Here is a 24161-nt window from a genome sequence, read left to right as displayed (position 1 = left end):
TCGAAGCGCGCTGTCCAAGATCAGATTGGAGAGGAAGTTATATTCCTCCAACGGTGGAAGCCCTTCTACCGACGACACGGCTTCCTCTATCGCGGTCTTGAACGTTGTCCAATCGATATTACGGGTGAGGTCGTACGCGACGTTAACGGGTTCCGACGGATTGAACCCACTGGCAATCGAAATTTTGATCGGCAAGTGATCACTACCGTGGGGATCCTGGATCACATTCCACGTGCAATCCAACGATAATGAGTTAGAGCAAAGTGTGAGGTCTAATTTACTTCCATTCGAAGATGGTCCAGCCAAACGTGTTACTTCTCCATTGTTAAGTATTGTCATATTGAAGTTATCACAGAGGTCATATATAAAAGTAGAACGGTTGTCATCATACAGTTCCCCCCAGCCTGTACCGTGGGAATTGAAATCTCCCATGATCAACCGTGGAGCAGGAAGTACCGAACATATATCTGAAAGTTGTTTTCGATTAACAACGGCTCTAGGAGGAATATAAACAGAAGCAATACAAAGGCTCTTATCTTTAAAAATAGCCTGACATGCGACAACTTCAATACCCGTAAATTGTGGAAGATTCACTCTATAGAAAGAATGGCACTTTTTGATCCCCAAAAGTACCCCTCCTCCACGCGAATCCTCACGATCCAGTCGAATAATGTTAAAATCATAAAAAGGAAGATCTATATCTGAAGAGAGCCAAGTTTCACAAAGAGCAAATGCATCACAATGATTATTGTGAACTAAAAACTTAAAAGAGTCTAATTTAGGAATAAGACTTCGACAATTCCACTGTAGAATTGTGATCAAATCCCCAACCTCGTTTGGAAAATTATCCATCGAAGGAAATGATTGCTGCAATGAGGGGCCACTTCAATGTCAATTGCTTCAAGAGGATCTTCACAGTAGGAAGCATTGCCAGAACAATGCTTTTGAGAGGATCAGAAATATTCAGGTACTTGAGAATATCGTCCACAATTTTATCAAATGAGAACAACCCAGATGAAGAAGGGGCTTCTGTTCTTAAAAATGGGACATCAGGGGTTTTGGATGTCCCCGGGAGAGGTGGAAAATCCTGGGTATAGTCAGTTCTTCTGAATCCAGGAAGAGTAGAAACTTCCTTTTTTCCACCACTCCTTGATTTGGGCAAGCTGATTTGGGGTTCTTCATTCTCAACTTTCCGCGAACGGATGCGTTTTCGTTTCCGTGCTGAAAAACAGAAAGAAGTTCCCTCCTCAGCCAAGTCAGAGTCAGTCTCGTCATCTGACAAAAGAGAAAAGGGATTTTTGTCGTTGGTCGATGGCGTGGCCGTCTTCAGCATTTCTGCAAAAGACTGCCGGGAACGTTCCTTAAGTGAGCGTTGTAATTTCTCCCCGCGTTGTTTGTACACCGGGCATGACGAGATACCATGAGGAGTTCCCTTACAGTACACGCATTTTGGTGCGGTAGCTGCACAGGTGTCATCCCCATGCTTCTCTCCGCATTTGGAACAGCGTGCCTTGCTGCCACAGTGGGAGGCCGTATGTCCCAACTGCTTACAGTTTTGGCAGTTCATGACCCGGGGAACGAACAAACGCACAGGTAGTCGAAGTTTTCCCAGCTCGATGTAGTGAGGAAGGGCTGAACCAGAAAAGGTCACACGGAACGAGTCTGTGGGGGTAAAACTCTTTTTACCCTCGCTGACAGATACTGAGCCCAGTTTTTGGACATCCAGTATCTTCACCGGAGGAAGCAAACGGTTCTTGAAACGGCCAACCGCCTGCTTCTCCAAGATCTCGGGGGTCAGACTCGCTTCGGTGACCACACCTTCGATCTCCACATCACGAGCTGGGATGTAAACTCTGTACTCGAGCGTGAAGAGCTGGGAGGCAGCAATCTCGTTAGCCTGCTTCAGGTTAGAGACGGAGACACGAAGTTTATTGTGCCTAACCTTCGTGATTTCAGTCACGGCCGAGTATCGCTTCGTCAGATCATTAGTAATTTGCATTACATTCAAAGGTTTGTTTCTGGGCTGAAAGTAGACAACCCATGGGCCAGTCGAGTCATCTGGATAGGCTCGCGATCGGGGGTTTATCTGAGCCTGTCCTTTGCCAGACTGAGACGATGAACCAGGGAGAGATGACGTACGTTTTCGACCCTTCTTGCCATCGCGTGGCAAAGTGGTGTCATCTTCCGACAAAACGTCCATTTCGTCTTGCGACAAAATGTCCATTTTGCCGTACTAGTGGGAGCGAAAAACGCTCTACCACTGAAACGATAATCACTCGGACACAAAACAAAAAAAAAAAAAACTACAAACTCAGAACACAAACTTAAAATTTAACTGTGGGCGAAAGAGAGAAACAAGAACAAAAACTTATCTGATAATCCTATACTACTACCACCGAGCGTATAAACGGCAGCAGCGGAGCGACGCGCAGCGTGGATGATCTTCGATCAGCGTGTGCGGGTGGTCTTCGTTGGTGTGTGCTTATGTGAGGGTCGGCACTCAGCTGAACACACGATGATAGATGAGCGGTGTAAATGCGGAGGCAGATGCTGACACTCGATGACGATGATCCGTGTGCAGGTATGCGTTACCACGCACCGATGGTGCGCAAAATGGTTGGCGAATTGGCAATCGTAAAAACAATTTTCCTTCCGATGATGCCGAAAACACACTTTCTTCTCAGAAAAAAACTCACTTTTAGTTAATTATTTAGCTGGGAACTCTAAGCGAGAAAAAACTGACAATTTAAATCAAGCGAATAGCGAGAAAACTTCCAAAATAGCGGAGCGCGAACTAAGTCGACCGTACTTCTTGCTGGGACGCAGTGGAATGAATTCATAATCCAAGTTAAAGTTCTACATTTCGAATCGCCATATTTTTCGCTGTAAATAAAAAAAAAAAACATGCAGGCTTCATTGCAACTGATTTACACTTGAAAAATATCACCAAATTAACTTTGATTTTTTAAATATTTACATGGAAATTGCACTTTGTAACTTCGACGGCCATTTTCTCAATGCCTACTTTTTCCATATGGGACTGATATAGGGATATATGCAGTGAACATGTGTGATATAAGTGTCGTTTGCAGGGATGTCAAAGGATATATCAAGAGCAAATTTTCATTATGTCGTAAGTAACGTTCGCACCAATCCGAGAAAAATAAAGTTTTGTTTTGATGACCGAAAAGTTATTCCTATTTCCAAGTAAACACATATAATCTCATAGTGATAGCAATGTTTAACATATTTAGCAGGGTTTTAATCATACAAATGCAAATCGCTAGCTTTCATGCTAAAAAATACTGGTTTTTGAGTCAAAAGTTATTATACGTCGTTTGGTGGCCCCTGTTGTTACTTAAGTCAAAGTGTATTTACCAGGATATTCGGGAGAATTATCAATTACGTCTCCTTACGTGCAGCCCATTCATCATTTTAGGACCACCGAAATCATCTTAGCAACAAACAGTTCGATTTATTCACTTTAATAATGAGAAAGCGAAACGACGAACGTACACTTTTCACGGGTTTCTCAGCACTGTTACTTAAGTCAAACGGCATCTCCATAGAAATTGGGTGACTTAAGTAACATCGAAAACTATTTTGATCGGAAGGTGATTACGTCAAAAAGCAATTTGACTAGTAAATAAATTTAAAAATGGGATTTGATCCTATATTCGGACAGTATATACTGCCCATAATCGCAAGTCAGTCCCATCTGTAAAAAACTGGAAATGAGAAAACGGCGTTCAAAGATTTTTCAAGTTTTCTGATTTGACACTTATGTTGGAGGGATAAATTTAAAAATAAACATATAATGTGATAGAATGGATCTATGTTTACCCAAAAATATTGGAAAAATATCGTAAAATCTTTATTTTATGGCTAAAATCTGAGTGGGACTGACTTGCGATTACATTTAACGTGAATGAGAAAAATAACCGCAAGTCAGTCACAATTCCATGACGATGCTGCATTAGTTTAGCTCAGTATTGAACAGTAGAAAGATACCATGGTCCCATAGAACGTTATTGAAACATGGATTTGTTCCGCTGGTTCCAAAGCAATGGCAGAAACATACTCCGGTGAGTATGGGTCTTCATCAGACCAGAACTTTTTATAAACGAGCCAAACCCCCATGCGATAAATCAATTCACATGACAATTCAAAAATAAGATCAATAAGAGTCATGATGAGTGACCAGCACCATGTTGGCCACACCCGAACATGTTCCGGGTATCCCCGGGGGAGTGGTACATCCGTTTTTTTTCATCAAGCTATATATCAAATCACATGATAATGCAAAGCTAAATCGATTGGCGGTCAAACTGAGTATCGTAACCACTATATTGGCCACATCCGGACATGTTCCAAATACCATAGGGAAAGTGGGCAAAATCTGTCTTGACACAAATCTCATGATGCGATTTGTTGTCTAACATTTCTAACATATTTTTTCTAATGGGACTGACTTGCGGTTACTTTTCGCTGTGGGACAATTTGACTTGGTATTGTTTTTCATTTTCCTTGAACAAACCACCTTTTTTCAATAGCATATCTCAAAAAACATAGAAAGATAAACTGAATAATGATGCTAACTCAAAATTGATAAAAATGCAGATGGGACTGACTTGCGATTACCGGCAGTATAGTGTAATAGCAGGAGAATCGATTGACACTGATAGCTCGACTTTGTTTACCTTTGTTACATTCGACGTAATGAAAATTTGCTCTTGATATGTATTTAAGTTCTAAAAAATCTTTTAATCTATTTTTTTCCAGAAAATCTGTGATGTAAATCCCATAAAAATATTCTTGTCATAGTGATTTTTGAGACATAAAACTGAAAAAAATAGCATTTCTCGCGTAACATTTAATAGGCCTTTTCACATGTTTCGCGAGATTTATATTAAATTACCAGTGATAAGCCAACAAATGGTTCTGAAAGGTGTCATTCTACTTTTTATAACACGAATAAAATATGTAGATAAAGGGTGATACATTTATAATGCCATGCATCATAGAGGGAGGATTCTGTGAGAAGCAATGGATGGAGTTTAAGCTGGTATTCCATTTTCCCAATTCCTAGCTGTCTGATTTTTGGTAGTAAGAATACTAACCGCAAATGGTATCTTTAATACCAAAAAAAAAAAACACAGGTATCAAGGAATCCATAAAAAAAAATGCCACACACAACCGGGGGATGTAAGATTTGGTTAGAGAGATTCATCATCGCAGGATGTTAGTGGAGACCGCATGAACGGAGGATGAGATATACCAAGCTGCGGTCCAATACAAGAAAACGGAGTCCGTGGATAGTGGATTTATTAATATTTTATTTTATTTAAGCATATTATTTTTGTTACAGTCAATTAGCATTAGCATACAATAAAAGAGATTTAATATTACTTGCTCGTTTTTGCGTAAAAAAATCAAAATTTATTTTACTTGTAATAACCTTTGAAAGTTTTTTTCATGTTTTTTTTGTGATCTGAAAATTTTTCCAGTTTGGTTAGAAGTTTCGAAGCTAACGCATGTCCACAGGCTTAATAGAAAGATAGGCAGAAAAAGTTTATCATGAAGAATGGTTGCATGTAGGGTTGCTTCCACTCACTTGCTATAGAAGCGTGATTTTCGGAGTTTTGAATGCGTTAGATGTTGTAATGGAGATTTGTGTTGTTGGATGCAGGAGGATATTGGAGGATGGGTGTTTGACGCATAGAGCCTGTCAATTTCGCTTTCAGAGTGTCGCAGTCAGCGGTTTTATGATTCGTGAGCGCTCGCGATTCGTAGAATCGTTGATTGTGACTGCAAGTGGATTTGGCGGGTTTTGTGTGTCGGACGCTTGCTTTTTGGCCTCTTTTTGTGTCTAACATGTGCAGAGTTTCATTATAGCGTCTAATGGTTTTGAGATTCCTGGTTGCGTGAAATATATTTGTGAGAATATCTTTTTGAGATTTTAGTAGTCACGTTTTGTTTGTAGTTTATATTTTATTTCTTTCATGTAATTATCGTAAATAATAGTTATTCAATAATAGATATTTTATCCATATATTCGTACTTTGATGCGAAGCGCTCTGGATTATGAGATGCTCGATGACCCTGGAGGGATCGATTTTGCTTACTGAGCAGAAAATCATGGATTTAACCCCAAGCTCTTCCACAGCACAATAAATCGCCACCATCATTTGTATATTTGATATTGAACATTAACCTCGGAAACTATTTGCATATCAGGCGAAAATGTAGTCCTGTATTTTTGCGAAGCGTTATGGTTCTGAGATGCTCGATGACCCTGGAGGGATCGTTTTTGCTTACTGAGCAGAAAATCATGGGTTTAATCCCAAGCTCTCCGTCATGACTCTTAAAATTCATGATCACTAAACAAAATGAATATGTTCTTTCGATAGCCGGCTATCGAGAGATTAAATAAACAGCAAATAAACAATACATACTTTTGGTTGCATCGCCAACTTGAGGTGAATCCTAACCGAATACCCTTCCCAACCCTCCAACTCCGTAGCACTTATGAGGGTGTCGCTAAGTCGGTGGCCTATCGTTAAGTAAGTACTACATCAACATTTCCTTCCCTATCCCTAGTTATGGTAAAGATGGGCGTGGCCGGGAATAGCGACAGTCATGCTTCTGTTACTCTTGTTTAGATTGGAACCAATGTTTACTCCCCAGCATTATTCCTGAAAGTAGTCAACTGAGAATTCCAGAAGAGACGTGAGTGTCGCTAGTATCCAATCTACGAAGTATATCATAACAACGCTAACGCTAACGTTATCCAATTTTTGACATAAAGGATGAGACGTAAACAAACATGTCATGTAATATAAAGTGCTTCGAGACTGAAAAGTTCGAAAGTATGTCCGATTGAACTGAATTTTGCGTCTACTATGACTCAAATTTATGTCAAGATTGACGCTCGTATGTGTCACTCTCAGAGCACCTAAATTTACATCAATTTTTCTAAGTGTGTGAATATTATTCATGGTGTATTTTCATAACACGAAAATACGCTGTGTTCATGAAATCATGAGTCATTTTTCTCATTTCGGAGATCGGATTTTTCCAGTGTATAGACTGGCAGGTAAGCCGTAAATTACAGCACTCACACTATCATAGCATGCTGCCTATCTTAACTGCAGGCAGAAGATTCCTAGGTGCGCTAGTGTTCGCCAATGAAAAGTGGAGCCACTTTCAGATCTGAAATTATATATCTGTTTGGTTGTGGGCTCTCTCATACAGTGCGGTGAAGAAATTCATACGAATATTGAAGAAGCCGTTTACCGAACTACGTCTCAGAGTAGGCGCACTACTGGGCAACCTGGAGGGGCTACGCGGACTACAGAGAGTGTTCGGAAAAACTCAAAAACTCAAATCTCATGCATGAGTTTATGCGCCTTTGAGTTTTGCCTTGCAAAATTCAACATCGCAAAAATCACCGATGAGTTTTCAGGTTCAAAAATTCATTGCTTTGTATTTTGGCGATATTCATTGTTATTACTATTGTTTGTGCATCAGGGGTTGGAAAACTAGCACAACATGTATAGGCATGATATCAATTGACGTTTGAGTGGTTTTTATGAGTTTAAAGCTGGAATGATTTTTCAGCGTTGTGAGTGTGAGTGCGTGAATATGCATGAGAATCTCAAGCGTGAATTTTGTTTGCCGCATTCGCACCCGAATTGATTCACGCAGGGAGGCTCAATTAATGAGATTTGAGAATGATTTTCCGAACACTGCTACAGACACTTCTGGTCTACTCGCGCTTGTGATATAAAGTTAAGGATGGCCGTTCCTTAAGCATCGCAGAACCCTTCAGCTCATCACCATCCATGTCACCTTTTTGTCGCGGCCATGCACGCCTTATTCAGCAATCGGCCGTTAAGCATGGGTCTGCCCAGTGGGTTTCACTGCAAGTGTAATACAGATTTACTTGAATGCTCGATCACATGGTGCAAATTTTAAATATTGTATTGAACCTTTGTAACAGAACGGTTACACGCTCGACCTCTTCTTAAACGATGCAGGCAGCTAAATCCGGTTGGGTCATCCTGAACATTGTTACGCTCAAATTTGACGCATCGTTTCTGCGTGGGTTTTTAGCAGGAACCATAATCCAATCCTCTGTCTTCTGCCTTGTTGTTGGAAAGCACTTAATTCGAATTCAACGAATTGCGTCCAGTCTTGTGCAGTACTCTCGCTTCCTGGTGTTGAAAGGGTTTACAAACCATTTGCTTACTAATGCCGATGTTGCTCCAAAAATTACGATCCGAAAAATTATTATGCAAATCCAAGCCTGCTTCGAAAAGATAATAAATCAGGCGTAACATTTGACAACGGCACAAAAGCTTTTGTAAACAAAAGTTGTAAGGCCCGTTACACGCGAACCGAAGAACGCCCACGTAAACCAACAACATCATCGGATGGGGGAAATTTTTCCCTTTCCGATAATGTTATTGGTTTCCGTGGGCGTACGTCAGTTCACGTGTAAAGGGCCTTATAACTTTTGTTTACAAACACTTTTGTGCCGTTATCAAATGTTACGCCTGAAATTTCAATTTAAGTAATAGTGTCAAATATTCGAAATGCAGTTCATTGATTCATTCAAAACGATTTATCGACTCTCATATAACGTTTTGCACCGCCAGGGTTAACCTCAATCGGATGACAGTTCAGTGGTACCATAGAGGTAATTCTAAGACCAGAAGGTCCCGAAGAAACGTGCTCAACTTTTTGACTCAGCTCTGGTACTATCTTCGGTCCCAAGCTAATCGATGCACCCCTGGAATAATAGGAAAATCCACGAATTTTATCTGTCAATCTATCATAGCGAATCAAAACAAACATAGTGTACTAGAATCTCGACTAGAATGGGATACGCTTATAGATGTATAGGGACCAATAGGCTAGTCAAGTAGTGAGCCAGTTTTAAATCGTTAGTTTCCAACCGGTGGTATTACTAACCGGTGACAACTAACGATTTTAAATTGGCTCACTACTTGACTAGCCTATTGGTCTCAAGCAAATCGATTAACGTATCCCATTCTATACTTGACTAGCCTATTGGTCCCAAGCAAATCGATTAACGTATCCCATTCTATTTAACGGCACCGGTGGTGTAGTGGTAAGCGTGATTACCTCTCACCCCAGCAGGCCTGGGTTCAATCCCAGTCGGCGCCGCCGGGATGTTCTGAGGCATAACATCTCTGATCACACCTTCCTTCGGATGGGAAGTAAAGCCGTTGGTCCCCGGTTCATGAGTTGATGGGTCGATAGGTAGGGTCCAGGTGTGGGAGCTGCCTTCCTGGCACGTCGGTAGCATTGGTGCTCAGCACGGAAAACAAGATCGACGGAAAAAAAACAAACCAAAGGAAAAAAAAATCCCATTATATTCGAAATTCTAGTACTAACTATGTTTGTTTTGATTCGCTATGAAAGTTTGACAAATAAAATGTTGGGTTCGTAGATTTTCCTATGTTTCGAGGGGTGCATTGATTAGCTTGGGACCAAACAGAGTACTAGAGCTGAGCCAAAAAGTTGAGCACGTTTCTTCGGGACCTACTAGTCTTAGTGTTACCTCTATGGTATTACCATAGAGGTAACTCTAAGACCACTGGGTCCTGAAGAAAATCATTATTATTTTTGGCTCACTCAGTACCAGAACAACGGTCCCAAGCAGTCCCAAGCTATTTCACTCACCCCTGCATGTTCTGCATGAATCCACACACCCCTGATGTTATCTGTCAAACTTTCATAGCGAATCAAAACAAACATAGTGTAGTAATAGAATTTCAACTAGAATAGGGTACGTTAATCGTTTGCTTGGGACCAATAGGCTACTAAAGTGGTGAGCCAATTTAAAATCGTTAGTTTCGAATTGATTGTTGGTATTACTGTAACACTAAAAATAATACGACAATATTTTAATAAAAAAGCCATCTTGGAAAGGCTTAGCGCTATGGCTTGGTGTATTGTAAGCAGATGAATTAAAACATATATATGATTGGTCATATATCTTCGGTAACGTTTGACCTCAAACTAAAATTATAACTAATAACAACGAAAGTGGTAAGTCATGCAAGATGTGAACAACGTTTAGGGTTGCTAGTTTGTGTGTAAAAATATCGTCATGACACCAGTTATTTTATTTTTCTTCACGTTTCTCTCTCTTATAGGGCTCTAGTTACCAGTAACAATTTCCATTTTTTCATTGATCAAGATATGCTTCCAATCCAAGTGATAACTCCATCTGTCAAAAAACATACCCAACTATTGGCAGTAAATGAAGCCTGCTGATTCCACACAGAGCATGGTCACATGCGCAGAACTAACTAATTCGGGCTCCTTAGGAAAAGGCAACAAACAGGAAAACGTCACACGTTTCATGTATAGTCACTATATTCATAGTCTGGTGGAGACAATGACGGGAGCTAATTCGACCTTTCACTTGCGGGACCTAATCGAGCATAACTGTTTCTTTTTGATTCAATGTGATGGAAGTATTAAAATCAAATCGTGACGATCATTAAATCGAGCAAAAATTAAATCATTTTAGGTTGTAATTTATCAATGCGTTCCTGAACGTACTATTTTTGCGTTTTTCATGGGAAACATCGACGCGCCAAATTAGTAGAGTAGTTTTACGGATAGAATGGAAATTTGACAAATGCATTGTGTAGGTATGCGTTGACAAGTGAATGTTTATCGATATTGTTTTGAAACATTTTCACCGTATAAAACGTTCAGCACTTATATTAAGAGTATTCACATTGCGCATCGTAAACGTATACAGTGTATACTATACACCCTCGTAAATGCGTAAACTTCCATTGCACTCCAATTGACCCCGGTATTTTTACGATAGTGTATTTGTTTACGATGTGCATAGTGAATACCCCTATTGATTCTGCTCATAAAAAATAAAAATATTATTTTATGTAAAACGAAATCGTTCTGCAAAGGCTTGAACTTTTTCACGGGGTACCAAATCTTTATTGCAAAAATCGAAGTTGCCTTACCGACGAAGTTGCCTGTTTGCGAGTTTTGTACCCGCCAGACCATAGATATAGTGACTATAATCTGTACACGGTTCAAATGAGTTGATTCAATTTACCCCCGATTTTATGATCGGCATTCAAGTGACTTGAAAGCGATTATAAAAAAGCTCGACATCGACCAACTACCTGGACGCTCAATTTGCAGCTCCAGTGAATTCAGATGAACGCCGAATTGAATAGTCTAAACCGGGCAGTCTAAATAGCATGCAACAATCATTTTGGGAAACAACAATCCCCATCCCCGCCCCACGGAAATTTCTTTTGTGGTGAATCAACCGTTATCAACATAAAGTTCTCCTTCCGCTTTCTTACATCCACCTCTCCTCTTCGCTCAGCGCCTGCTGTACAGCAGGGTTGGGTGGTGTGGTGAGTTTTCCCTAGTTCTTGGGTTGCTTTGGTTCACGCAGCATACACGGACGTCATTCTTATCCTGTTCATCACCACTGACTGAGGTGAAATGACACGGGAAAAGCACGGTGTATGAAAAGTGGGAAAAGAGTTTTCCATTATCGGAGTGAGCTTGGTGAAAAAATGGTGTTTTGTTTTCGACTCTAGATTCCTGTTTGTTGTGTAGTTTTGTGGAATCGATTATTAATCAAGCTTTCGTTTAGGAGGTGTGAACTGGCCAGCAGGTGGTCGACAGGAGACTAGTGCTTTTGTTCTGCCCGTCGATAGGACGTGTGATAAAAGTGCATCGCCAGGGTATTTTTTTTTTCTGCAACTACTCGCGTAATTAAACCTCGGTGAGGGAAAAAAAGAGGAAAATTGTGTTCACATATGTTTCGGAAAAATTGAGCTTTCTCGGCTTGCTTCGACTTGCAGAGTGCTGTGAAAATGATCGGAGTGTGGTAATTAGTTGGAGCATCACAATTGGAGCGGAAAATTGAGTTTTCACCCGTAATTCCTTGGAAAAGCAACCTCTCGGGGAAGGACGAGCAGAAGTAGAGTGTGGAAGCTTGCAGGGTGCAGGAAGTTAGTCTTTTGTTGCGGTATTTGAACTGTGTGGAATTGCGTCTCAGTGACGAACACTGCGTTGCAGCACCTGTGGAAAGGTGCTGGTCGTTTAGGCCAGCTGGTAATTTTATCGGTCAGATCGGATCAGAGGCAGGTGGCTGCCGCTGCAACGCTGGATCTGATTCGGAAAAAGATGAAACCGTACCAGCCCTCGGACAAGTTGGTGGTACGGGACAGTGTGTCGCTCAGTATGGATGAAGAGCTGAGCGACGACGTCGAGGACGAGGTCTTCATCCGGGACGGGCGTACGTGTCGGACGTACGAGGACCGTGGGGCTAAGCGACCTCTGATGGCACCCAGGCACCGGGGAGGTAAAAATAGCAAATCAACAAGTTGCGGTACGTCTAGTCCGATTCTGAAGAAGTATCGCAGGAGACGTTGCTGGAATTGCTGCGAGCCATTCTGTTACGGATTAGCTGCCATCACTGTTCTCATTGGTGAGTATGAGTATGGTGGGTGGGTTGGCAAATTTTGCCATCCTTCGTCCCTCGACAGCAGGTTCAAGGACATAATGGTAATGAAATGCGGAACAATAGCGGGGTTTAAGAGAAAGAGTGTTAGAAAACACCATTCATTGTTTGGGCTGCTATTGTAAAGCTTGGAGTGTTCCATTTTGATTGTGCAATGCTTTAAACTACTCATACTTTTCGCACATATCTATAATTATGCTTTTTTAAATCATGATGCATTTGGTAATTGGACTACTAGGAGAATCGAGATTACGGTATATTCAAAATCAGTTTTTCCTTTTTTATTCAAGGTGATTAAGTTAATGTGGGCGGAAGCGGAATACCAAGGAAGATTAAATTATTAAAATTACGATTTTAAATGGTGTTCAACCCATACGAACCTTATGTCTAAATCCGCTTTTTTAAATTTTGGATGTTAATTGTGTTTCAAATTTTGACCTAGGTCTTTCTCGGGGGTGGCTTGACCTTGTCCGATGTGTATGAAATATTGCGTTATTTTTTAGCGGCCCGGTGGTGTAGTAGTAAGTGTGATTTCCTCTCACCCCAAAGGGCCTGGGTTCAATCCCAGTCGGCCCCAGCCCCAGGAGAAAGCTTGAAGGAAAGCATCCCAAAAATAATTAAAAGAGTTTTGAAGAGACTTCTGAATAAAGTGTTGTATGATTACAAAACAAAAAAAAAATCTTGACAACATAACACAAAGTAGGAGCAGATTTCTGACAAGGCTCTAACTTTGCTTTTCAGAAACGAATCCAAACCCCTTATAATATACCACCCAGGTATAATTTACAAATAATAAAATTAAGCAGGAATCTATTTTTTTAAAGAAGGACTCCTTTAGACGAGGCTTTAGAAAGATCATGTAACATGCCTAAGCAGATCTTGGATTACATGAAAAAAAGGTGTGGAATATCAGATTCAATAGCAATCTAGTAAATAGTTCCCGGGTATGATAGTCTCAAGAAGCAATTACAATTAAATTCATCAAAATCCACATTTCTCTATTCCCAAGAACTGCGAACTACGAATACCATGCTAAACAAACATTTCCACTTAAAATAAAACTCCTCGTTAAATTTTGGAGAAGTCGAGAAATTTTCCAATCCGAAAAATTCCTAGACCGGACCTGGAATTGAACCCAGCCACCTCCAGCATGGTCTTGCTTTGTAGCTGCGCCTTTACCGACTGAGCTAAGGGAGGCCCCCAAATTATTTATATTCACAAGGAAATGTCAAACTGAATTTGATATATACGTCTGCTTTTCACTACAGCCCAGTTAAACAATGAACTGTACTTTCAAAGGAAGCTAGAATAAATTCTAAGAAAGTCGGAAGAAAGTCCAAAAAGATGCTAGAAGAGTCTTCCAGGGGAAGTAAGATACATTTTTCTGGAGAAGCAGAATGAAATCTCTATGGAAAATCGATAGAAAATTCTGTGGAAAATCTGACAATTTCCGAAGCAAGTTATAAGATACAGGGGAATGCAGGATCCACCCGTTCGGGAAAAAGGGAAAAAAGTCAGGAATCCATTTGTTCAATCGGGAATTCAGTTTTTTATTTATTATTTGTATGAATGTAGTTTTTACAGTAGAATGCCCTAATTTGTAACCGATTGTTACAAAACTTAGGACACCGTTTCGGCCAAAATCTCCAAAGAGCGCATTCCTCGGGCCAAGACGGCTCTGAAAACAAAATAAGACCCTTCTCAGCAGAGTCACTCCGGCCTTGCCTGGACTCTGGTGATTCTTGTCAACGTGGGTAGACGCCAGGAGAACGGAGATCGTACCATTTAGTCAAGTCGACCACCAACCTGTCAGGCTTGATTCGCCTGACGTGAAGTCCGTAGTGTACGTAGCATCATCGACGATTGCTCGCACATCGGCAGAGTAGTCTTTCGGCAGAGCAGAATCAACGGCAGCAGCTCAGTACCAGTAGATTAAACCCCCATAATAAAATCCCTCCGTACACCCATAAAATTCAATAGTAGTTCTTTTAGAAAACCAATCCACACCTGCTGTCAGTGCTGATAAAAATCATTTATTCTACACTCAAAATAGCTGAAAATGAAGACAATCTTAACAGATAGACCAACTACTAGCATGAATCTGAATTTTGACATAACAACATTCTCTTGATTGAGGCAACCTCTGAGTTCATTTTACACAAATATAGCGCTGAAGGACGTATCGTGTAAGTTTTAATACACAAGCCGATGGCAAATTATTGCCTCATGCTGAATTGATGATAAAATCACGGTTTTAGGCTGTGGAGTCAATAATATTCAAAATAATCAATTTGCCCGAAATGAATTTGATTATTTTGCTTTTGAGGATCATTTCAGATTTTGACAATTTTGGACTGGATAATCAAGCACTGGCGAATATCAACAAACACGTATTCGTTGATGTATAATGAACTCATTTGTTCATTTCGCTCGTACGTAACAGCGAAGATTTTCAAAAGAAACGCAATTCATCTACACTGGGTTGAAGCGCTACTCCTTGCATGTGATGGTAAATGATAAAAACAGACACTGCCTGCTATAGCTTTTCTCAATAAAAACCAATTAGTATACACCCTTTGATTACTGTTTCACTTACACTTTACAAACTTTTAGTCATGTGACATTACTGCATATGTTGATCGTGAAGCCCCTCCAGATTACCCAGTAGTTAGCCGCCCTTGAGATACAGCTCGAAAAGTTTCTCGCTACTGAGCATTGTTACCGTTATACAGACAGAAGAGTTACACTTGGCGCCCAACGTGGGACTGATCCCGGTGGTACTGCAATATCGGGGTAACCCCTGGCGGAAGTGAAGCAAGCCCTTAACCGTTCCGCCCGTTTACAAAAATCAGTTTAACATTTGTTGTCTCCCTATGGGAGAGCTATCAGATGTTAAGCTGATAAGAACAGATACTACACTTTGATTATGTGTTTTGATCATAGCCTTTAGGCCGAGAAGCGATGATGGTGCAAGATGTGTACATTGGTGCGTGAGCTTCGACGACGGGTTCCATACCGTGTTCATGATAAATGAAAGAGCCGAGGAATCGGTTGTCAACACACTTAGAAATAACTACTTTTACACGAGACGTAATCCATATTGGACGTAAATCATGGAACGTAAACAATCATTTCATGTAAAATTAAACAAACTCAAACCGAAACATAAGCAACTCGACGAAGAGAACGTTTTATTGAATTGATTTTTTTTCGTTTCCTTCAACTAATTCTTATGTCAAAAGGCCCGCTTACATGTGTCGGTCTCAGGGAACCGAAATTTAAATTACTTTTTCGTAGTGTTAAGTTCCTTCAAGATAAGATCGAGATTGCTCTATCGCTTCCAACGCAGCCAGATCTTCCTTTTCCGCTGCTTGCAGGCAGCCTTTCGTTATGTACTGGAGAACATCGCCACTCACACCGCGGTGATTGAACCGTTTGGTGAGACCAGATGAAATTCAACTTTGAAATCTGTGTTAGGGAAATCGCTTTTCGCAGGCAATCATAGCAACAGTTGCACATTCGTGCAATTTTCAATAGTACCTTACCTTACCAATCAGACTAAGGCCTTGTTGTCCTCTGCTGTCCGAAGAAGTCGTCTCCACTCTACTCGATCCATGGCCACACTTCGCCAGCTTCGTAGTCTGTGAAGGGTCCACAAGTCGCCTTCTCATAGATTAACCTATCGCAGCCCGGGAAGCCGAGCGATTTGCAGTTCCATGTTCCGAGTTTCCAATCGTAGTCCTTATTTCGTCGCGTAGGTCTGTGCCGATTGTTCCGATCCGTATTTCTTTCTTCAGTATTTGCAACTTTATGTTTTTTTTCCAGGGTGGCTTGTTGGGACTGCCCCAACCCCCTGTCTCGCCTGGGGACCATCGTCCACAGCTCTGTTTAGAGTCCCACGCTGGCACTAGGACGGTGATCAGCAGCTCCTAACATGGAGAACAGACGCCGTTTTGAGCCGCACCTCACCGTACTAAAGGGTGATACGGTCAAAATTTGGTCAAGGGAAAACGCGTGTAAATCGGTGAAATCGTTTATTTAAAAAATCAAATTAAATTTCTTTTTCAAGTTCAATTAGTATAAAATTCAGGAAAAATATTCAGTTAGGCTTCCGCTTTTCCAAATCCGAATTGCCGGGCCTTACGCTTGACCCCTGCCATCAGATTTTGTACAGCCACCTTGTCCACCTTCTTCGCCGCAGAAAGCCAGTTTGCCTTGAACTGCTGCTCGCCCTTAGCAGTTTTTTTGGTCTTCTTTAGGTTCCGCTTGACAATAGCCCAGTATTTCTCAACTGGGCGGAGCTCTGGCGTGTTGGGAGGGTTCTTGTCCTTGGGAACCACCTGCACGTTGTTGGCGGCGTACCACTCCATGGCCTTTTTACCGTAATGGCAAGATGCCAAATCCGGCCAAAACAGTACGGAACAACCGTGTTTCTTCAGGAAAGGCAGCAGACGTTTATTCAAACACTCTTTCACGTAAATTTCTTGGTTGACAGTCCCGGAAGCTATGAAAATGCTGCTTTTCAAGCCACAGGTACAGATGGCTTGCCAAACCAGATATTTCTTTGCGAACTTTGACAGTTTCATGTGCTTGAAAACATCTGCTACCTTTCCCCTTCCTTTTGCCGTATAAAACTCCTGTCCCGGAAGCTGCTTGTAGTCGGCTTTGACGTAGGTTTCGTCGTCCATTACCACGCAGTCAAACTTCGTCAGCATCGTCGTGTACAGCCTCCGGGATCGCGCTTTGGCCGTCGTATTTTGTTTATCATCGCGATTTGGAGTCACTACCTTCTTGTAAGTCGATAGTCCGGCTCGTTTTTTGGCTCGATGCACGGTTGTAGACGATACATCCAGCTTATTTGCGGCATCTCGGAGAGAGAGGTTAGGGTTTCGCTTGAAACTACCGGCAACTCTCTTTGTCGTCTCAGCGGCTTCCGGTTTTCGATTTCCCCCCGATCCAGACTTCCTGGCTGTCGACAAACGTTCCCCAAACACTTTAATTACATTTGTAACGGTTGATTTGGCAACTTTTAGCGATTTTGCCAACTTTGCGTGCGAGTAGCTCGGATTTTCGCGATGCGCGAGCAAAATTTTGATACGCTGCTCTTCTTGCTTGGACGGCATTTTGACAACTGAAGAGTGAATTCCAAAATCAAAATAGGAGCAACATTCTACACACACACACCTTCAAAATGAGGGGTGTTCAGGTTTTTTTAAATGCAAAATTGAAAGAAATACGTCAAGTTGATATTGACCAAATTTTGACCGTATCACCCTTTATGGTTACCGCGGCAGTGTTCGCGTCGCACCTCTTCACTTTGCTATTGCCGGACTGGCAACATTGCCCAGACTACGCCACCCAGCTGTGTCCATGTTTTAGCTGGTATTCTTTTGTTATCATATGACTCGGGGAGGCGTGAAGTAGGAACTTGTGAGGACCAGGGCTAGGTATTCCGCTCCTTTCAGGTTGTCAACTCACCAATTTTCTATAGTGACATTTTGAAAAATGATAGAGCCTTAAATTTAACAGATGCGTAGAAATATTTCCGATCGATTGGTGATAAAATTATTGAAATTGGTCCAAGGCAGCTGAGTTATTAACGTTCAAAATCTTTCTCGGTTTACACAAAGTGTTCCCCCATATATAAATCACAGACGTAGTCCTACGTCAAAACTGCAGAGATTCAAAAATCAAAATCCCCGATAAACGGTAAAAAATTTTTCCGAAGGCTTGGCAAAATTTAACAGTTGTGGTAAATTTAGTTTTGCCGATCTCACGGCTATTAAATGTTTTACCAAGATGTTTGCTGAAGGCTCGGCTGTTGGATTCTCGGTACTTTTTTGCCAGGCTCAGCGAAAGAATCTAAATGTGTATGCTATCCAATTCTTAAATTTGTGTGACAAGCACCCAGGGAAGTGCTTTCACTGTGTAAGTGTCAGCCACCTCAGTCAGGAGCACTTCCGAGACTCCCTGACTCCAATGGCCTCAGGGTCGGTACGCTTACCGATTGCAATTACGCGGGGCAGGGAATGATCGCACGTGACACACAGTAAAAACTCCACAAGCACTTCAATACTCAAAATTAAAGATTTATTTCACTTCCCTGACACCTTTTACTCTCCCTCTTTTGTTCATCTACTTACTCCCTTATTCTCCCACTTTCTTACAATCTATCTGACCTGTTTTCTTCGTCGGGGCCCCTCGCAACACCTCCACCACGTGTCTTCGATCGTCGACCGTTTGTCCTTGGTCGACGTCCGCTTCCCCTCCACTTCCTCGTCGTGTACCTCCTTCGTGCGCTTGATGTACGAGGTGGCGATGACGAGCACCAGGTTACACTTCCTGGGCCTATGAGTTGGTGACGAACTCGGGTCGGCAGGCAATGACGGTGTAACCTTCCGGTACGTCTACCGGAACTTCACTGCGTACAGGTGATCTGTACTAAATACATTTGGTATTAGGACCATTTTAACCAAAATGGTAATTATTGCGGTTTACCTGCTGTCCTTGACTCTCTCCTCACACTTTTCCACTGTTTCCACTATTTCTTGCGTAACTTTAGCTAGCTTGCTTGCTTGATGAACCGTTTTCGCTGGTGGTCTTACGATCAGTGCTTATTAATTTAAAAGTTGAGTGATTCATTGGGTCACTGCTCCAGGCTGTCGGCCAGTGACCCGGGCCATTCGTCGTTCATCGCCACTTTGTCGTGCCCGTTATCCTCCATACAAAATGGCCATCTCTATCGCCACCCCCATGGCCTCCCAACAGGCAGTTGTTTGTCCATCTGGTGGCGGGTTTTTGCAATTTTCGGTGGGGTGGATTGTTGCGTTCTACAGTAAGCTGTCCTACCTCTGCCTACTATGGAGTTTGACAACGGAGAAAACTACACAACACTCACGAACATTACCTGCCATTTTTTTTACACCTTAACGGAACTAAACAAAAAACCACGATAATCTAAAAAATACTCGAAACAAAGACACTAGCACTTACATCTGACTTACACACTTAGATTTTTTGCCGAGATGGGCACCAGTGATCTCAGTGAAAAACTTGCCGCGAGTCAGCTAGCAAACGGGAATTTTGCCGATATCTCAGCTAACAAACATCAATTTTGCTGAATCTCGGCAAATTTCTATCTAAGTGTGTAGGCTGAGGCTCCAAACTAGCGAATGATGACTGTAATGATGCAATTTGGAAATGTAATGCTCATACCCAGATGACCTGATTTCGACCTGTTCTCGTGATTGAACCATTCAAGCAATTAGCATTGAACTTGGAACGAAAGCTACCTATGCCCCACGCATGACGACCGTTAACTACGAAGTGAAAACTCCAAAGCAGTGCCTATGCATGGAGACGCATTATCCGTCGTGCGGTTACTCCGCACTTCTATCTGCCGCCAGCAGCATAATTATTTGAGATTGCATTTTAATTCAATTTTCCCTATTCGCCAGGTCTTATCGTCTTGGCAGCACTCCTACTGACGGCCTTCCCTCAGCCACTGCAGAAGATCAAAGTCTGGTTCCATAAGGAGTCCCCCTTCGTCATCCGGGACAAGTTCAACAATTTCCTGTACAACGGAATCGAAACGACCAACGACTCAATGGAAATTGTGCCATGTACTCGCATTACGGTGCAGAAGGTTTGGTCCCGGGTTGTGGCCAGGGTGAACAGTGAAAGCCCACTGCGAAAGTTGGACGTCAACGGAGATGGAGTGCTGGATGTGATCGTTGGCTATGGGATCGACGAGATGATCGATGATACGCATGGATTCATACCGAGATGTACCTCGCTGAAGACGAATCTGACGGATGTGTGTGGAGGGGGATTGCTGGCACTGAACGGGATCAATGGCGATACGCTGTGGCAGAAGTGGACGTCGTTTACGATCTTTTCGCTGAAGTGTACTATCGATATCAACGCGGATGGGCAGAACGATTGTGTGGCTGCTGGGAGGGGAGGTCTAATCCTTGCGGTTAACGGTCGAGATGGAAATATTCTGTGGGAGCTGAAGGACTATTCGGATTTGGAGAGCTACTCGGACACAAGCATAGATCTGTACACGATCAATGTGGTGCGGGATCTGAATAACGATGGGATCGCGGATGTTTTGGCGGTTCATCTAGAGGAATCGCTGAGAGCGCACGGTGGGCACATTAAGCTTATTTCCGGAGCTTCGGGAATAATTTTGAAAAGTATTCCGACACCCTATCGGGAGGAGATGTTCGTGCCGATTCAGGAGTTGCTGGGCAAAGATGGTTCAGAGCAGTTTCTGTTGGTGACAGGAGGGCAAAATTCAGCCGGGGGAATTTACACGCTAAAGCAGGAGAGTCTGATGAAGTTTAACAACGAGAAAGATTTCGTTCCGGTTATGAGAATCGATGCGTCCGGGTTCATGGTGCCAGCAGTGCTAACGGACATCAACGGCGACTCAGTGGATGACATTGTTGTGAATTCATTCAATTCAACGATTTACGCCTTCGATGGAGTCAGCAAGAAACAGTTGTGGGCCTATTCAATTCCTGGTAAGTTGGGTAGGGTTGTGAACACCATGATCCAAAACTGACTGGAATTTTTCTTTGTAGATTCGGAGAGTGTCAGCTCGATCGTGCCTGGACATTTCGATCACGATAATGTCACGGATTTCATGGTAAAGTACAACACTGGGCCAGGTTTTCCGATCTACTACTATTCGCAGACCACGGTTCTTAACGGAAGCAACGGGCAACCTTTATTGGACAACACGGTGAAGGATTCCGGTGGCCCCAATAGTCTACTTGGAGGTTTGAGCATTGCGCAGACAGGTGGGGGAGATTTTTTCCTGCACTGGCAGCTGCAGTGCCGAAACAAGTATGAAACCACAGATGAGTACCAATTCATTCCTGGTGAGTTGCAGCAGTTTGATCGCAATTAAAGGAGTTCTCAAGCTTTTCTGCGTCCCTTTTTAAAATAATTCGATACAAGTTTACCGTGGGTTTTACTGAATTTCATAATTTTCAACACTATTGCCATGGTTTTAGTGATCTCGTTGTAGATTGCACGAATTCACCAATAGTGCAGAACTCGTGATCCATTGTCATTTTGCAATTCAAGATGATAGATCTGTTTTGCCTAAAAGAAACTTCTCCCAAAATAGCGGATTTTAGTGTGAGTCGAGAACAAAATGCATATCATTGATTTTGTTATGGTAAACATTTTCCATAAGCACTTTTTGTCATTGAACGTAATCTTTTAGAAAAATATCAATTAGGACAATCTTTGAGGCAAGATGCCGGTATTACAATAATTTCATGGCCCCCGCAGAAAAGCTTGACAACCCGCTCTACTTAGGTTTAGAACCACAGGTTGGTGAAGCTAAATATATTCTTCCAGAGAGTGACGTAATTCAGCAATCCCGAGCGGACACCTGCAGGCTCCGCTACAATCAGTCTTCGGTCCTGAAGTTGTACACCATCAACCGCCATGTGGAACCACCGGGAGCGGTCATCTTCTCCTCGGACGACCTAACCATCAAGATGAACGAAACGATCAGCGAGCAGTTGGGAGGAAAATACGTTGCTCCGATCAAGCATCCCAAAATGAAGCTGAAGGTGAAGGACGACGGTCGAAGAGCAAGTGAAAATCGACAAGCTCAAGTTCGCATGGACAAAAAGCTGGATTTGCACAGCGCTCCACCTGCTGAGGTGGTGGAAGGAATTTCTGAGGATATCGGAGTGGTGATGACCGGTCCGAAACAGGTTGCCTCTGATCTAAGGAAACAGAAGCTACGGGAACAAATGTTGAACACCAATCAAATTCCGGAGACTTTGGAGGTTGAAGAGGAGAGGAAGCGAAAGCAAAAGACGAATCTGAATAACGTTTACAAGAAGTTCACGTACAATACGAATGACGGCGATGAGCTGTTCAACGGCATTGAGCAGGATAAACCCTACCTCTACTTACCTTACGATCAAGTGGATTCGGATACGGTTTGTTACTCAGTTTGCCTTTGCATTTTCTCAAATATTGATAAATCTGACACCATTATAGCGCAATCCGTTCCTGCAGAACCAGATGCCACCTGCTGCACCAGCACCGCCAGATTATGACTATTCTGGAGTTAACGACGAAGATGTTCCACCTGGCTATCAACGTCCTCGCTACAGGAACATTGGCAATCGTTATCCCGGGGGAAGGGATGTCCGCAGCAAGTTTGGGGCATTCGGTAAGGTCCGGTCTTGCGATATTGTGAACTGTTCTTAATATTTCTTTGATTTTTCACAGATGACACTGACTTGCATGATCCTAGTCTGGAAGAACAGGTGTTCAACGAATCTAACCCCAACTCTTTGATCGTTAAAAAAGTTCTTCTGAACGATGAGATACTTGAGGAATTGAAGGAGAATGGAAGCAGCTCTAAAGGTTCTAAGGAGACATTATGGGATCTGGAGTTGGAAAAGGAAGCTAAGGAGGCCATCAATGGTATGATAATTAAATTGTCCTAATAAGCTACACATGTCTACAACCAATTCAAATTATAGACGTCAGTGCCCTTAACTTTGACTACAATAAGGAAAAGCGCCAGGCAGATATAACAGCAAACTCTTCCCAACCTTCAACTATGCCTCCTCCTCCGACGACCACCGAGTCACCTCCGAACGATAATATTCTTCCCTCGATCGCGTCCACAGGGCTCCTGCTCAAGTCCCTCAGCACTTCCCCTAAGCAACCAACCATAGACTACGTCTTCGTGATGAATATCCGTGAGTCGGAGACGTATCCACCGCTGTTCCTGGAACAGGATATGACCTGTGTTCAGGAAAAGCTCTCCGCGTACCGTACCTACAGTAGCGAAGATCTTCTACACCTGGAGCAGAAATTCCTGAAACGATGTCTCGAGGAAAGACTCCCCAACGTGAAACCAAGCTATCAACGGTTCGAAACGCAAATCATTGTCACGCGGTTGGAGATAGGTTGCTCTTGTCCGGACGATCTGAACCTCAAGCGTGAGGTGTGCTCCAGGTTGCATAGCTACGATCAGCAACGATGGACTGAGTACATGGGCAATGCCGGCAGTGGCGTCTACTGAGATCAGGGTGGAGAGGGTGAGATGGTGTAACGGATGACGGTGAAGACACAGGACACCACTATAACCGTAGAAAACATTTCTTTCCGTGTAGGGTAGGAACTCATCCTTTTCCAATACAATTATTGAGCCCTTCTATGGCTTTGGTTCTTCCAAAAAATAAAAACGTGCAAAACAATAGAAGGTACCATACAATCGCTACGCAAAACTTCAACTGAACTACTACGACACAACTATGTACAAAATCTACTATTAAATCTACTTTATAAACTGCTACTGATAGAAAAGTTTATGGAGGATGTGAACTGGTGAAGGAAGCCATTGTTGAGACAAACTGACAATTCAATCAAATCTATTTATGTTGAAAGGAAAATTGGTTTTAAAAATGGATAAATTTGGATTGGTTTTATATAACTAGAAAAGTTAATTTTGTTGAACTACATGTATAAATAGAACAATGTATCAAATAATAATAAAACATTTAGAAATAAACATATTGCAAATGGCTTATAAACAGAAAAATACAAGACACAAGTAAAA

The 24161-nt window shown here is 42.2% G+C and overlaps 1 protein-coding gene and 1 pseudogene across 1 annotated transcript; one reads left to right on the top strand and one right to left on the bottom strand.

Annotated features, from left to right (window-relative positions):
- Positions 1-11512: 11512 nt before the first annotated feature.
- On the top strand, positions 11513-24161 carry LOC135711995 (uncharacterized). Its single transcript, XM_065234969.1, has 7 exons — positions 11513-12520; positions 20011-21081; positions 21142-21441; positions 21929-22524; positions 22586-22760; positions 22820-23017; positions 23077-24161. The coding sequence occupies exons 1-7, from the start codon at positions 12217-12219 to the stop codon at positions 23622-23624; spliced, it is 3192 nt and encodes a 1063-aa protein (XP_065091041.1). The 5' UTR covers positions 11513-12216; the 3' UTR covers positions 23625-24161.
- On the bottom strand, positions 15309-15516 carry LOC135712000 (U2 spliceosomal RNA; annotated as a pseudogene).

The sequence above is a fragment of the Ochlerotatus camptorhynchus genome, unplaced genomic scaffold, assembly GCF_037179485.1.
Source record: "Ochlerotatus camptorhynchus isolate MF236.1 unplaced genomic scaffold, CSIRO-AGI_Acam_v1.1 ptg000450l, whole genome shotgun sequence".
NCBI lineage: Eukaryota > Metazoa > Arthropoda > Insecta > Diptera > Culicidae > Ochlerotatus > Ochlerotatus camptorhynchus.
This window is presented reverse-complemented; position numbering and strand designations above follow the sequence as displayed.